Source organism: Plectropomus leopardus, chromosome 4 (assembly GCF_008729295.1).
Source record: "Plectropomus leopardus isolate mb chromosome 4, YSFRI_Pleo_2.0, whole genome shotgun sequence".
In the NCBI taxonomy this organism is placed as follows: Eukaryota; Metazoa; Chordata; class Actinopteri; order Perciformes; family Serranidae; genus Plectropomus; species Plectropomus leopardus.
Window position 1 is genome coordinate 1272529 of NC_056466.1, and position 16456 is coordinate 1288984.

General features: G+C 39.3%; 1 protein-coding gene across 1 annotated transcript in view; it reads left to right on the top strand.

Annotated features, from left to right (window-relative positions):
- The window catches only part of LOC121942360 (hexokinase-1-like), a 34829-nt gene extending 19115 nt beyond the window's left edge, over positions 1–15714 (top strand). The window contains 11 exon segments of the mRNA XM_042485545.1: positions 893–1048; positions 1888–2121; positions 3440–3744; positions 5162–5310; positions 6327–6446; positions 6626–6721; positions 10470–10569; positions 10789–10972; positions 11706–11861; positions 13308–13541; positions 14480–15714. Of these exon segments, the coding sequence (XP_042341479.1) occupies positions 893–1048; positions 1888–2121; positions 3440–3744; positions 5162–5310; positions 6327–6446; positions 6626–6721; positions 10470–10569; positions 10789–10972; positions 11706–11861; positions 13308–13541; positions 14480–14630 (1885 nt within the window). The 3' untranslated portion in view covers positions 14631–15714.
- Positions 15715–16456: the final 742 nt, after the last annotated feature.

The following is a 16456-nucleotide window of genomic DNA, read 5'->3' on the forward strand; positions in this document are numbered from 1 at the left end:
TAATAATAAATAAATAAATATATGTATAATTCTGTATATTATAAACATAATTTTAAGTATACAATTATTTTAAATATAAATACAGTTTTTCTGGACATTTTCCCCTTTTTTCGATTATTTTCTAAAAATCTCACCCTTTTTTTTAAAAACAAATTTTAGGTAAAATTTCTTGCAATTTGTGGGACATTTCTTTGCCACGGTGGTCTTTGCTTTTTCTTCGTTTTCAAAAGAAACCAAACCAATTTGCTCAGTTTTCAAAGGGTTAAACAGCCTGTAAAAGGTGTCTGAATGCAGCACGAGAAAACTGATGTCGATCCAAGTTTTGAAAGGTTAAGACGTTATTTTTAGATCAATGAATTCATTGACTTCTTGAGGACTTTTCAAGTGTCGGCAGGAAAAACTTAATCACACCAAATCATAAACAGGTTATTCACGTCCCTGTAACTGCTCTTGCAGAATACTCCTCAAACTGAAACATAGCGCATGCAATGTAAAAAAGGGATACAAAGACAAACTTTAAAGGACATTATGCAGCTCATTTGCTTTATGACTAACCTTTTATCTGTGCATGTAAATGTATATCAGCACATACAGTACGCAGTAATCAGACTCTTAGTTATGTAGCTGCGTTTTCTACACTGAAGCACTGATTTTCTTTATAGTGGTCATGCAACAGGAGCATGTTCCTTGTCTTTCTGTTTTTATCCCGAAAGAGCAACATTCACACTACAGACTGAGAAAGAGGTCGAAGGTCGTCTAAAAACTGAATCCTGCCGAGCAACAGCAGCGTGTCAGCTCTACTGTCAGTCTTTGAAGAGAAGATGGGATGACTAACGCAAACTGTATCTATGTACCTAAACTAAAAAAGCTGCTGTGTTTTCTCCGCGTTCAGGTTTGAAAAGATGGCCAGTGGGATGTACATGGGAGAGCTGGTTCGACTCATCCTGGTGAAAATGGCCAAAGAGGGGCTCCTGTTTGAAGGACGGATAACACCCGAGCTCCTCACAAAAGGAAAGATTGAGACAAAACACGTTTCCGCCATTGAAAAGTAAGTAAAAAAAAAAATAAATCTTGTCTTTTCCAATAAAAACATTTTTGCATTAAATTTCTTTCAGAAAACAAAAAGCTTGTTTTCACCTTTAAAAGCTGATATAGACTAGAGGATTTTCAAATCTTAACCGCTTTTTTAAAACGTGGGAGACTACAGGTATGATGACGGATTTAAACGATTTTTAATGTTATCGTTTGAACGCATTCGGTCAGCTCATGAGACCACACACTTGTCATTTCTAGATAGGATTTCACGGTGGCGATTCGGATCTCACAGAATCTCGTGTGATCAAACGTGTCTTGTTTTGCAGCGAAAAACCAAAACATGAGATAACAAAAAGTTATGGATCAAGGCTGATTAGACAGAGTGAGCATGGATTAAACATTTCGCAGCGTGAGTTGTTGTTGTCTGTCGCTGCCCGCCGTGTTTTTGAGCTGTACATGTGTGCAATATCCGTTTGGTGACGCTTCCCGGTCTCCTCGCTCTCATCGGCTATTGCGGATTTCCGCTCAGTATTCCATCTGAGCAGACAATCGTAAATATCAAACATGTTTTCGAGATCGCAGAGGCTCCAACACAGTCGGTAACATTAAGATTATTTCAATAACCCCTCACACTTACAATTATTTGGAGAGATAATCGGTTCTGACCAGCCCCAAATTGGGAACACCGCCTGATTGGTGTAAGGGGCAAATCGGGCCCAAAACTGGCCCAATTATGCTCTAGTGTGAACCAGCCTTTAATGATCATCTAGACTTTAAAAAACTGCTAAATTAATGCTTTCCTTCAACAGCAGGGATGCGATCTTTATTAAAAATAAACATTTCTCATTTTAGGACTAAAGAAGGGCTGAAGAAATGCATGGAAATCCTGACGAGACTCGGCGTGGAGCCGTCAGAAGAAGACTGTCAGGCCGTGCAGCACGTGTGCACCATCGTATCTTTCCGCTCAGCAAATCTAATTGCTTCGACGCTGGGAGGAATCCTCGCTCGCCTCAAGGAAAACAAAGGAGTGGCACGCCTTCGCACCACCGTGGGCATCGACGGGTCGCTCTACAAAATGCACCCTCAGTGAGTATTCTTTAAACGTGACAGACTGACGGGAGCATTTAGTGTCCCTACATCGACTTCAATGTTTGACTAAATGTTGCCACACACAAAAAAAACATCAAAACAAGAATTAGATAACAACGGTGCGTCATCAAGGATTCTCCGAGGAATACAGAGGATGCACGCCAGACATTCCTCTCAAAAACTAACAAAAACTCCCATGCAAATCCAAAACACTTCTGCTGTTTTTAAGCTCAAATTGGGGTCCTTTTTCAAAAGGTGGATTGGTTGTAATAAAGGATAATATTTCAACCTTAATGCTTGTTTCAGCTTTGAATAATTGTGATATTAGGATCTTTTTGTTGTCCAAATTAATGATTCAGAATAAAGAATATGAATCAAAATTTGCAATATTATGCCCAGCTGTGATCGCTGAAGCTGGAAATGAAGCCAATCCAAAGTGCCAAAAAACTACAATTCATCAAACAGCCACATGAGGCTAAATCCCCACAGAGACACAATACTCAAACTTTACAACCGAAATCATCATGTTTACAGCCTGGTACAAAAACTATTTTGGTGTCTGTAGTTACTTTCAACAACAGTATGGGGGGCAGGGCTCCTGCAGTTTTAGGCAAGTCAGATTTCAGATTTTTTTTTATGCCACTCAGAATGAATTTTAAGACTAATTTTCTAATTTTTTTTTTTTTTGCTCCCATGAACATTTATTACCTCCATGTGTGACATTTTGCAAAATGTCCACAGTGGTAATAAATGCTCATGGGAGCATAATCGAGTGTGCGGACTCTGCTTTTGTATTTTTATATTTTTGTTCTGTCCAGCACCTGGTGTTTAAATGATTTTGGACGTGCGTGCTGCTAGACTTTTTTTTTTTGTTTGTCTCTTTGTGTCAGACCTGTGAAAACCTGGCGGCTTGATAAGTTCAAAAATAAGCATTTGCAGATAATGAATGAATTAATTAATTTATAAATACTTCTAAAAAATACATTTATTTAAACACCACATAAATAATTTTTATTGGAAAACATCTAGATGAATGTTGTGATGATTTTTTCAGTATTTTCATTTCGCCTTAATTGGTGCTTACACTACAATAATAAGAAAAGTAAAATAATTGATTAATGATAGTATTGTGAAATAGTCTCAGTCCACAGAGAAAAGAGAAATGCATGTGTGAAAAAACTACAAATGCAGCATCTTCACCCACATCCTCATTTCAAGAGGATTCAGTGTTGAAAGATGAGCAAAAATTAATATTTTGTATTTGACAGATTCAGTCGAGCCTGTCTCAAAAGGATGCCTTCTGCTCTCTCGACAGATACGCCCGCCGTCTGCACAAGACGGTGCGTCGCTTGGTCCCAGACTCAGATGTCCGCTTCCTGCTGTCTGAGAGTGGGAGTGCGAAAGGCGCTGCCATGGTGACAGCAGTGGCGTACCGTTTGACGGAGCAGGCGCGCCAGATTCAGCAGACTTTGGCAGAGTTCCGACTGAGCAAAACGCAGCTGTTAGAAGTGAAGAAACGCATGAGGGTGGAGATTGAAAGAGGCCTCAAGAAGAGCTCCCACGAGGAGGCTTCAGTCAAAATGCTGCCTACTTTCGTCCGGAGAACACCAGATGGAACAGGTGACGCAAAATACTGATGTGCAGACGGATCCTGTGGTGGTGTTGCATAGACGCCACATTTGTTCTTGTCTTAAGTGTATAATCACTGATGGATCTTTAGTTTATAATCTCATTTAAAGATGAAATTACTGGTCATTTTCCATTATTATGTAAGTATATCTATCTATCTGCCTCAGCTGAAAAAAACAGACCACCCCTGCTAATGTCACATCAAATTATAATGTTGTACACAAATATAATTTTTTTATAATTTTTTATAATTAAGATCTGTCAGCTCAGCAGGTGACAAACGACCGACTGATCACGTCATACGTTCACTTTGCTGTAATTAATCGAAGCTTTTAAAAGTCGATAAAGTAGTTGTAAACAGCTGCGTCCAGTCAAGCTTTTGATTTACAAATGTTCACAATCAGGTACAGATGTTTGAGGGAAAAGTCGACGCACAATCAGCAGGCTGAGGTTAGTTTAACAACCACCAGCTGGACATGCTCTAACGAATATACACCTGTCAGCCACAGCATTAAAAACTCTAAAATGTGACGTTTTTTTGAGTTATTGAGCGTATTAGTGTTATTTGTGTCTAGTTTAATGTTTTTAGTGTTATTTGTTACTTAAAAACAGTGCTTTTAGTATTATTTGTGTTTAGTTGAGTTTTTTCAGTGTTTTTTAGTGTTATTTGTTATTTAAAAACAGTGTTTTTAGAGTTATTTCAGAGACTGCTGCTGTTTTAAATCTTTATCAGGTTTGTTGGGTTGTGTGTGTCTTGTTCAACATCACTTCCGTGAATCATAACGTGCATTTAAATTCACGTTACCAGGTCCGGTTTGAACATAAAACATCAACGAATAGGTGAAACAGCCTAAATTAAACTCTTCGTCGTCTCCTTTGGCATAGCTCATGGTGGGTTACACATCGCATTGTTATTGACTTAAAAGTTCAGCTGAGGCTCCCTAGTTTGCCCTCAAAAGTTTAACCTTCAAGTTTGTCTACTTGGCAGTTCTCCAAAATCTCAGCCTTATTATCAGAAGTGGTGTGCACAAAGTGAATCAGGTTCTTCCACATTATTTTAAAGAGATCCACAGGCACGTCTTGACAATCTTATGTTAAACAGTCATCTCTTTTCACTGATCCTGTCAGCAAAGGGATTAACGTCAAAGACAAGTTCAAATAAGTAGATGAACACTTTAAAGCCAAGAAGAAAAACTTGATTTTTTATCATTAATTCTCTGTATGACAGTAAAACTCATTACTGTGAGACCTTTACTTCAAATATTCAAGTCAAAGTAGACTTCTTTGCTTTAAACTGTACTATTTAAGCATCATGAAGCAGTATTTCTTCTAAAATGAAATCAATACAGCAGAAGAAAGTTTAGGTTTTGTTGGTTCTGCAGCTAACAACGTCTTTCTTGTGATACAGAGAACGGAGATTTCCTCGCTCTGGACCTCGGAGGGACGAATTTCCGTGTGCTATTGGTAAAGATTCGCAGCGGGAAGAAGCGATCAGTGGAGATGCATAACAAAATTTACGCCATTCCCATAGAAGTCATGCAGGGCACAGGAGAAGAGGTAATGACTGTGGCTCTTTGTTTAAGATTTTATGCTTATTTAGAAACCATCTTGGAACCCATCAGCTATTCGTCTGACACAGATTTCACCTGTGTGGGTAAAGGCCAATATTTTGGGGGTTACAGTGCAGCCAGCAGTTATTTTTGGGCAAAGACTTTCTTTTACATGGTCCAGTTATTGTTTACTGTCCAATTAGCAACTTGAGACGGACAAGATCTGATCGTCTTTAGGGGTGAGCAGGATTAAACAGGATGGATCAACCCTAACGATACTGGTAGATGAGGATACACCTTTATTTTGAAATATGCATAACACGCCTATACTGTCATTTTCATCCAAGCACACCTCCTTACGAAAAATTCAAACAGTGCTTGCGTCCTAGTGCCAGGAAGATAATGGTAAGCAACCAATAAAAAAAAGACAGTGAGGATATTTAATATTTTATATTGTCTCATATTGATTGAAGGGCCCAGAATTGAATTAAAATTGTTTATAGGAGACTTTGTGATATGAAAAAAGTATTGTTGTTTGAAAAATAAATATTAAAAAATCTAAAAAGAAAAACCTTAAAAAAAAGATTTACAACGCTGCTAATCTCTATAAAGGAATAAATAAATAAAGATAAATTATAAAAAGCTAACAAAAAAAAAGATAAGACAATAGCGGATGGGATCTGAGATAGCATTACAACCAATGAACCCACTTTTTTTGCTTTCCACTAGGACCGTTTACCCGGCCGAAACTCATCTGACTACAAACAGACTGCAAACAGAAACCAAAGGCTTCTGACACCAAAATCTTGTACTTACAGATTTCACATGCAGATATCAGTTAATGATTAATTTAAGAAATAATTCTCATTCCTTCTGAACATAAGTGTTTCTGAACGAGTTTACTCCTGTACTCTCCACAGTTTTGACATATTCATATTTCTTCTCCGATGCATCTAAACTTGTGATAGCAAACCTGTCCATATCTCCCAGTATGCAGACCACTAAATGCATGTCTCGTTCCAGCTCTTTGACCACATCGTGCACTGCATCTCCGACTTCCTGGACTACATGGGAATGAAAAGTGCTCGACTGCCTCTGGGTTTCACCTTCTCCTTCCCCTGCCATCAGACCAGCTTGGACGCCGTACGTTCTCTTAAAAATAGCACAAACTTTTTGTAAAATAGGAAGCGAAAAGTTCAAGGACACATTAACAACTAATTAGTCTTCCTCCCTTTAGTCAGGCGGCTGCTCCATCCTTTTCAGTTACTGTTAGATTCATGTACCATCCAAACTCTTATTTGTGGGACATTTCTGCTCTGCAGGGTATCCTTGTAACCTGGACCAAAGGCTTCAAGGCCACAGACTGTGAGGGGGAGGATGTGGTGGAGCTTCTTCGGGAAGCCATCAAGAGGAAAGAGGTAATCTTTTGATCTTTTTTAGGGATTATGTTGCGAGAACTGCAGCTACACAGACAACAACACAAACACTACAGCTTTGTTTACTGATTTTTAACATCAGATGAGCCAAAAAAAAACCACTAAATCGACATCAAAAACCTTGCAAGGACGAAGCCAACTGTTGCATTTCCTAATGTTGTCACTGTTCTGGCTAAAAAGTTGCACATGAAAACACCACAGAGACTAAAACGAATGGACAACCAGCACGTGCGTTCTGCGCCTGCGTGAGAGGAAATAACTCCATACCAGCAGACGGCGGTCGTCTGTCATCACCATTCAAAAAGGGAAACTGAAAGACCGTCTTGATGCGAGTTCACACGTTAACAACACGATCCCATTTTGGAAGAACAAAGCGAATTTACCGTGCGCCAGTGAACAACAACACAAACCATCAGGAAATGTTCCTGCTGGTGAGCTCAATCGCCAAAGAAAAACGATTTTACTCTCTATAACAAGTTTGTTTGATCTCACCTTCTCTTGACTTAAGCCTTTCGGTTATTTAAAAATAAAATAAAATAATAGATATAGCCCCTTTAAAACATGAGTTTACAAAATGCTTTGACAAGCAAAGCAAAAGCAGAAACAGGATGCTCAGAAAACTACCACAGAAAGGTCTAACTGAACACGAGCTAAGACAAAATTAAAACGAGAGGACACATAATGCAAGACGCAGGATGCAAAATGTCGATATAAATTAATACAGAAAACAGCAACAAAACCACAAAATAAAAGGAAATTAAAACATTTAACAAATTTATTAAATAAATAAATACTGTCCTCACTGCCGTTTTGCTAATGTTTAGCCTCTGTTTCGCTTCTCGTGCACTGAGCTCAACAGACAATCAGAGTGATTTCATTCACCGAAAGACGCCGTCGTCTCCAGTGCTGATTCATTGTGCTGAATCAACGTTAAAAAAAAGCCAACAAGGGCCCACAACAGGCCGAAAGTGTGGGACAGTGACGACTGCGACAGACGCTCACCGACAGCCCGACACTGACAGACAGCCGAGCACCAGCTTGCCGTGTCTGGGTACTAACACCTCATGAGACAGATCGGTCTCAGAGAGAAAATTAGGAAATTTAATAGTATTATTTTAGAAAGGGCGTGCTCAAAGTAAGGTAAAGTAAAAAAGTCTGGGTAATATTTGATGTACATCCTATAGTTTCAATGTCCATTTTCCTGCTGGTTAAAATTAACTTCTGACTGCTGTTTTGTTGATGCACCACAGCAGCTTTTGTGTGGATGTCTAGACATAATATGGGCTTTTTGGACGAGTGCACCGTGTTTAGTCCTCTGTGTAGCTCAGATCGTTGTTGTCTAAAGTGCTTTGGCATGATGCGTTTGTTTGTCTCCCCTCTGTATGCTCCTTCTGTACAGAACTACTGTTTCTTTGTTGCTACAGTAGGAAAATGAAAATGTTTCCTGCACTGAAACACTGCGGGACATAAAGGATCCCACTCATAAACCACTTCATAAATCTAACAGTGATACATGGTGACAATATAACCTACAGTGAAAGATTAAATCTCATGGTTAAATGCCAAGCCCGGCATACTGATACCTTTGGACTGAACTGCAATTTAACAGTTTCAACGCACAGGCACTGAGTGCCACCTCCTACTGTGTAAACCTACAGCTTAACCCTTTGAAACCCAGGCTAACTGGCATGGGAAAAGGCAATGCGCAACTTAAAGAGAAAGTTGCAAGAATTTAGTAAAAAGTACATTAAAAAATACCTGAAAATTAGAATAAACAACAATATAAATAAAACCCCCAAAATCCAAATAAACAAACAAAAGGAAAAATAAAGTAAAATAAAATAAAAGTAAAAAATCCAATCAAACAAAAAAGGAAAAGGAGTAGTCTAAAAAAATTAAAATTGTATTAAAAAAAATCTAAAAATTATGCTAATTTTAAATATAGTCTAGTGTATAGTAGTACACTAGAAAAAATTTTTCCAAGATTATAAAGATTGTTTTTTAAAAAATCATAATCTACTAATTTCTTTTCTGGTCTTTGACATGACAGAGTGTTAGCATGAAAGGGGGAGAGATAGAGGGATAACATGCAGCAGAGGGCCACGAGTTGGCCGCTAACCAGCAGCCACTCTGGTAAGGACATTGCCTTTGTACAGAAGGCACCCACTCTATTCACTGAGCTACCAGGTGCCCCAAAAATCTTCATTTTTTTGTAATTTGCAGCAAATTTCCTGCCAAATTGCTCCTTGCATTTGTTCCACATGTTTTTTTAAAAAAAGTCAAGCCAGTCAACTCAAATTCAAAGGTTTAAATAGATGTGAAAGACGTGTGAATGCAGCATAAGAAAAGTGATTTTGAGTCAGGCTTCAAAGGGTTAACCACATCTATCATGGCCTAACAAATAAATCACAGCTGGCTAATCACTCATTATCAATTACCACATTTTTTAGTTCTGGTCATCGCATCTGTTTTGTATTTTTTGTCGAGTCATCATCACTTTTGAGTTTCTTATATCGATTTCGCCCTTTTAGATGGAGGATCCAGTAAGTATTAAGTGACTGTAAATGATTACCGGACAGGTAAAGCAGCGCGGGACTGGAGCCGTGTGTGGTTACTGCTGTGACAGCATGTCGTAACACCTGGAAAAACCTGCCGTCAGATACCGTGTGTCTTATTTAATCTCCGAATTAGCTCTGTGATGACAAAGAGGATGCTCTGTGTTTTTGTTTGCTTGGCGGAGCTCCTGGATTTTGCAGCAGTCTGAAGCAGCTTGTGTGTTTTATTGTGTAATCTGTGCAGGAGTGTGAGTGATCTGCATTGTGTTCAGTGTGGTGTTTGAAAAGTCACCAGGCCTGATACGAATCCTTCTGTCGACACAACCATTCAGACACAATCGCTTGATATAAAACGTGGATTAAACATCTCTTTAACCCTTAGAGACTGTTTGGCGCAGTTTACGCGCTTTTCATTCTTCTATTTTTTTCAGAATTTTGGCTGTGTTCATGCATATTGCATCGATTTTGGCAAGATTGTGTATTTTTGTTTAATGTGTGAATTTCCAGCTCAGCTCCTACAATAAGTCTAAAATACACTGTTGAAAGTAAATAGTTACATTCAGACTGTTAAGTTAAAAAATGCTCCATTGAAACACATCAAACTGACATTTTTGATCCCACAGCCATCAAAGCATAATGTTTTATTTTCATCTAAAAACATAATGGCATCATGACAAAAACCTGACATTTAAAGGGTTAAAGTTCTGAAGATCAATGAATGTTTGATATTTATGATTAGGACTGATGTTGGTTAAAAAAAAAACCTCAATCAAAGTAGAAAATAATATTAATGTAAAGTATTTTTCATAGCCTGATTTTGAAAAGCGCATTTTGCGTGCAGAGCAATACGAGTGTGTGTAATATCACAGCGGGGCCTAATGTTCAAAATCCACAAACACAAATTATTTTATGTATAAACGTTTCAGTAAGTTTTGTTAAAGGAAGCATCAGACATTTTGCACCAAAGATAAAAAATTGAAAAAAACATCTAGCTTTACCATTCTAATAATTAAAAAAAATAACGTAATCTGAAGTCTAATTGACGTATCGGATTATAACACAAAGCATGAATTTTGAATTGTGCGAGAGTTGTGTGATGAATTGTCAGCAACAGATATGAAGTTTCATCGTACTTCTATCTCTGATTTAATGTTTCTCGCTGTTTGTTTTCACAGGAGTTCGAGTTGGACGTGGTTGCCATAGTGAACGACACGGTGGGGACGATGATGACCTGTGCGTACGAGGAACCCTCCTGTGAGGTGGGGCTGATCGCAGGTGAGTTAAAACACCAAATCTTTTTAAAAGGAAATTTTAATCTAGAAATTTGTTCTGAAAAGTTGAAGAGAGGATGAATATGTATCCTCACGTTTTTGTTACACATAGGAAACACTCATAAATGTCTGGATTTGTGTGTTTAAAAACAGAAAGTCTTGCAAAATGATGTACCGTTGAGGGGTTTTGAGTTTGGCGTGCTGTGGCTGTGTGTGCTCTCAGGGACCGGCAGTAACGCCTGTTACATGGAAGAGGCGAAGAACATCGAGATAGTCGAGGGAACCGAGGGCCGCATGTGTGTCAACATGGAGTGGGGGGCGTTTGGAGACAACGGCTGCCTGGATGACATCAGGACGATTTACGACCAGGCGGTGGACGAGAACTCGCTTAACGAAGGCAAACAAAGGTGAAGACGCCTCCAGTGTCCAAGTATAACTAAGGTCTTGTTTAGACAGTTACTCAAATCTGTTTAACAGGCAGATCCACTTTGTCTCCAGATTAATTTTAAAAAGTTCAGACAAAAAAAAGCAATTTTTGCAAAACAAATAGTCAAAGTCATATATGCAGGCGGTTTGAAATACAATTGTAATCTGATTTCTACAGATTCATCTCACTGTGAATGCTTTTGTTGCATGAATCAGATTTCATTTTATCTTTTGCGTCACACGCGACGGGACACATAACAACAATGTCCAATCTGGATTGACGGACACACACAGCAAACTTTATACTGCTCCTAGTAGACCGCTAGAGGACAGCAGGAGGAACAACAGTCCATGTGCAGATGCTGAAATAAACGGATCTTAATATAAATTTATCTGGAGCGGTGGAGGAGTTTTGCATCATGACTTGACTCGAAGGGCGAAATGATGGACCTGCATTTCTCAGTCTTCCATATTGTGAAGCTGTGTCCTCAGCATAATTATGTATTTACTGACGCACGTCTTTACCAAAGCGACGCTGACAGTCTGCCTTAAACATCTGATTTGACAAACAAATCTGATCCGTCTGCATTCTGAACAAAACCATAATATTTTCAGTGCTAGTTTAACGCAGAGCTGGAAAGATGCTGTTGTGTTAGTTTGGTGTTTTGCCATCTTGCTGCTCACTAAGACTTCCCTCTTTCCTGTACGTGTCAGATATGAGAAGATGTGCAGTGGTATGTACCTTGGAGAGATCGTCAGGCAGATTTTGATTGATCTGACCAAGCGCGGCTTCCTCTTCCGGGGACAAATCTCGGAGACGCTGAAGACCAGGGGCATCTTCGAGACAAAGTTCCTGTCGCAGATAGAGAGGTGAGTGAGTCACTTAACACCTCAAATCCAAATGCAGAAGCTCTACTGTGTCTCTTAGAAACTACTGTTTATTTTAAAAGATGAAATCCACTATAAAATACTTTTTTGTTTGGCCATTTAGTGGTATAAAGTTCTTATTTCAGCAGGTAAGCAAATGATTTTGAGATTTTAATTTAACTAAACAGAAATTTAATGCCAGATAATAGTATGCTGCAATCTCAGCCACCGAAAACCAGTTTGAATTATTTTTCAGCATCACACAGGGAGAAATTATTGGTTAAGAGATGCGACTCTGCTCTGATAGCAGCAGGGATGTATATTATGAGGGATTTCTGGGAGGTGATAGTCCACGATTTCACAGAGGAATTGTGGATTCAAAACTTTCTCTTAGTTATATGATGCAATAACAGCTCTTGTAGCTCCTGCAGCATCATGAGGGAGCCAGTTGTTACTGACTAACACATACTGTAGCCATAGCATCATGTGACCTAGAGAAGCCAAAAGCAGTGTTTCCATTTTTTTTCAAAGTTGACGTGTTTCCATTAGCCATATTTTATTAAATTTCAATTCAATTAAAAAAAACTTTATTCATCCCTGAGGGACAATTTGTGAGGCCCGCAGGCAGCTAGGCAAAAAACTATACATAACGACAATGACCTAAGAGACAAGAAATTCTTTTAAAAATGCAATAAATAAAAAGCTGTTAACATTACAAGTGGAATAAAAGTAGTGCAGGTTATGCGATAGCAAGTGTATGAGGTATATGAAAGTCGACAGATAATTTGACAGATTTTGTATTTGTAATTATAATGCACAGTTTGAGGGTTAATGGAAACCTGCCTACTGTTTTCTCCCACATATGAATTCCCATACAACCAGATAAAGTAGTTAATAGTTTTCAGGAAAAAACACGTCTGCTTTAATTTTTTTAACGTCACATCGTGCTCGTGTGATAAGGCAATGCAGCCGAGTGCATTTAAACCTGTATAACCACACAATACTAACCTAAACACTAAAGTAGTATCTGTAGCAGACGTTCATTGTGATGGATTATCTATGTCAAACAGGTTTATGCTGATTTTAAAAGCACTGCTTCATGTGGTTAAACTGTTGCTCGCCTAGAGGTAGAAAAACCTTATTAATCCTTATATGATTTCTATTTGTTCATATACGGTCTAAAACATACAAAAACCTTTCCCATGATGGAAAGGATAAGCAGGTAAAGCACATGTTTAAGCAGCATTGTTCACAAACAAAGTAGCATTTAAGGGGATAGCACTCCCAGGTACAACAGGAGGAGGAGGGGGAAGCAATGTGACAATTTGAGTTTATACACAGTTTAAGCCTACCTTAGCCTCTGGGAACAGCTGTGAGGTATCCGGTGACTCTCCTGCTGTTGGCTGACCTCTGACCTGCTCTCCTCCCTCCGCCCCTCCCGCTCCACAGCGATCGTCTGGCGCTGCTGCAGGTCAGGGCGATCCTGCAGCAGCTGGGGCTCGACAGCACCTGTGATGACAGTATTATCGTCAAGGAGGTGTGTGGCACGGTGTCCCGCCGCGCGGCTCAGATCTGCGGAGCCGGGATGGCTGCCGTGGTGGACAAGATCCGTGAGAACAGAGGACTGGACCACCTGGACATCACCGTGGGCGTGGACGGCACGCTCTACAAGCTGCACCCACAGTAAGATGCGGGATAAGAACATAATGGGAGGCGTTTTTTGGGGAAAAGAGGTTCATTCATTTAGCAACACTACAGTAAATATTGAATTTCATCCAGCTGCAAAGGTTGTTTCATTTATTTCTGTGTATTACAGTGACAGGAAACTTATTTCCAAAACATTTTTCAAGATATTTCTATACTAAAAACTAAAAACAATGACAGCCTACACAAATGGATCCTCTAAAATCTCAGGACAATGAAGGCTTTACGCGGGATTACCAGTCTCAACGGCCATAGATGGTGCAAAATTAACTTTTCTGTCCACTCACAAAATGGTTAGTGAATATTTTCATTGAAGATTATTATTGTTTGGAAGGTTTTTGGCTGTTGAATGAAGTAAATCTACCTGCCGCTTGTATATTTCACCAGCATGTGACAAATTGATGGTGCATTAAATATGAAGATTTTCTGCTTTTTTCCCTCGGTTTTGCACAGTTAGTTTGACAAAACAAGATATTTGCAGACGTTATTTTCACTATTTTTAACGGAGTCAAGGGAATTTCATCATGGAGGTTTTACAAAGTAAACTAAAATGTCTTTTTTTCACCTTTTAATAAACTGATTTTATCAACAATAGTTAAAATGAAATGCAGATAAAGATAATCGGCTAAATATCGGCCCCAATAATCTTTCAACCTCTGCTTTATACAATAAAACCAAAACTGGATTGTGGGTCAGAATAGCCAGAAAAGCACGCTGGCTTGCATAATGCAAAATCTGACCCTGATACTGCATTTGACATACTAAATTTTTCTGCTATACTAAATAATTTGGTAGTATTGGTACCGAAACGTGCAGTAACTGAGAGCTAAATCTGTACTAGCAGGCATCTCTCATGTATTTGAGTTGAGCAGTAAATTGCCTCCTAACCACAGTTTCCTGTCGTTCTCCTCCCTCAGCTTCTCTCGGATCTTCCAGCAGACCGTGAAGGAACTCGCCCCTAAATGTGACGTCAACTTCCTGCTATCTGAGGACGGCAGCGGCAAGGGGGCCGCCCTCATCACCGCCGTGGGCTGCAAACAGAGAGAGCTGGACGCGCAGCAGCAGTGAGGAGCTCCGCCCTGTTTGACCTGAAGAACTACCTGCTGCTCCACCTTTGACCTTCACCCACCACACTGCCCGACTCCATCTCCCCTTGGCAGCCGTGACTCCACCTCCGCCCCACCTGGCCCCCCTACAGCCAGAGAGTCGCGCTGCGTGACGACTAGGGAATTAAATATCTAAGTATTTATTTATACTGCACCAGAGGGTTTATTATTTCCATGTTTGTACATTTTTCCTCAATAGCTTGTCAGTAATCTGATAAATCTAAACTTTAGGTGTGCAATATTTGTGTATTGCTAATTTTTATTTTTATATGGAGGCAAATATATAATAGTATTTATATAGCTGAGGCCACTTTGAATCCCAGAGGTCATAGGATTTTGCACCATAGACACACACAAAAAAAAAATGTCAGCACTTTTTATATGAGAGTTACAACAGCAGCATTTCAATGTAACTTCCAAATGAAGGACGTCCTTCTCGCTGAATGATGAAACTCATTTTTACAGGCTCCGCTGGTTCAGAAAACCAGTTCCAAAAGGGCTCGCTGCAGAGGGTTGAATGCAAGAGTCACGGCTGTTCAAATCATCCTCATTTATGTGCAACATGCTCACACTATGTGCTTGGCTACTAACCACTTTTTGTGTAATTATCAATGTAAACTCACATATTGAAGTATTCCAGCAGCACCGCACCCTTTACCCCTCCAGGTCTGGGAGGGTAGAAAAGGCCCAAGTGGAAGTGTTAGCGTGTCCCGTTGCTATTTGTGAACTATTATACTTTTGGTGTTGTGATGAATCCCACTTCTACTCATTGTATGTGCAAAGAATAAATGTTTATTGGGCCCCAAGAAAGGAGTGGATACTACGAGCGCTTTTGTGTGTATTTGTGGCTGAGTGTCAGTGTGTCCTTCTGTAACGACCTGTAGCTTTCAATGTCCAAAAGCTCTGTGGAGACTGCATGCCTTACATTAAGACAAAGGAGAGTACTGGATCATTTTCTTTTTTTTTTTCTTTTTTTACATCAATACAGATTTGTGATCGCCACAGTGATAAGTGACTTCATTAAATTATATTTTGTTGTGGAGTAATTCCTGGTGTCTCTTTCTTAAACTGTCAAGCAGCAGCAGAGGCGTGCTTAAACCCGTACTGCAAGATGGCGGAGTCGATAACAGGCAGACACATGTTAAGTGCAGAAAACGCTATGCAAATTAGTTTGAGTGACGCTTAGCGTGTGTGTGCATGCTGTTTTCAGCATTAATACCAATGCAAGACCAACCAAATTGTTTCTCATAAAATTCCACAATATCTCATCTGGAAAAACAATTAAAAGATACAATGAAGGGTTCTTTTTCATCAATGGACGGTTTGTTTTTATGAAATATTAATAATCAGATAAATTACAATAATCTGACCCTTGTGACTGTTTGTTAAAGGTCCAGTGTTTGGGATATAGCAACATCGAGAGGTGAGGTTGCAGAATTTAACTAGTTGGCCAACTGGTTCTCACCTTAAAGTTATAAAAATACCGCTGCTTGGTCAATTATTGTGGCGTCAGACACTTCTCCTCTGGCGATAACATTTCAAGAAGCATGGTGATGGATGTTCAAAACATTTGCAGCTTTATTTCTATTGCAGCCGCCGCGCAAATAGAAATTATGGATTATTATGGATTATTATGGAGCCATAATGGAAAGGCGAGCTCATTATACGTGGGAGCGGCCACATATGAGGGATTTCTGGGAGCTGATAGTCCACGATTTCACAGAGGAATTGTGGATTCAAAACTTCCGGATGATTTCCTAAACTTTTGAAGAATTTTGTGATGCTGTA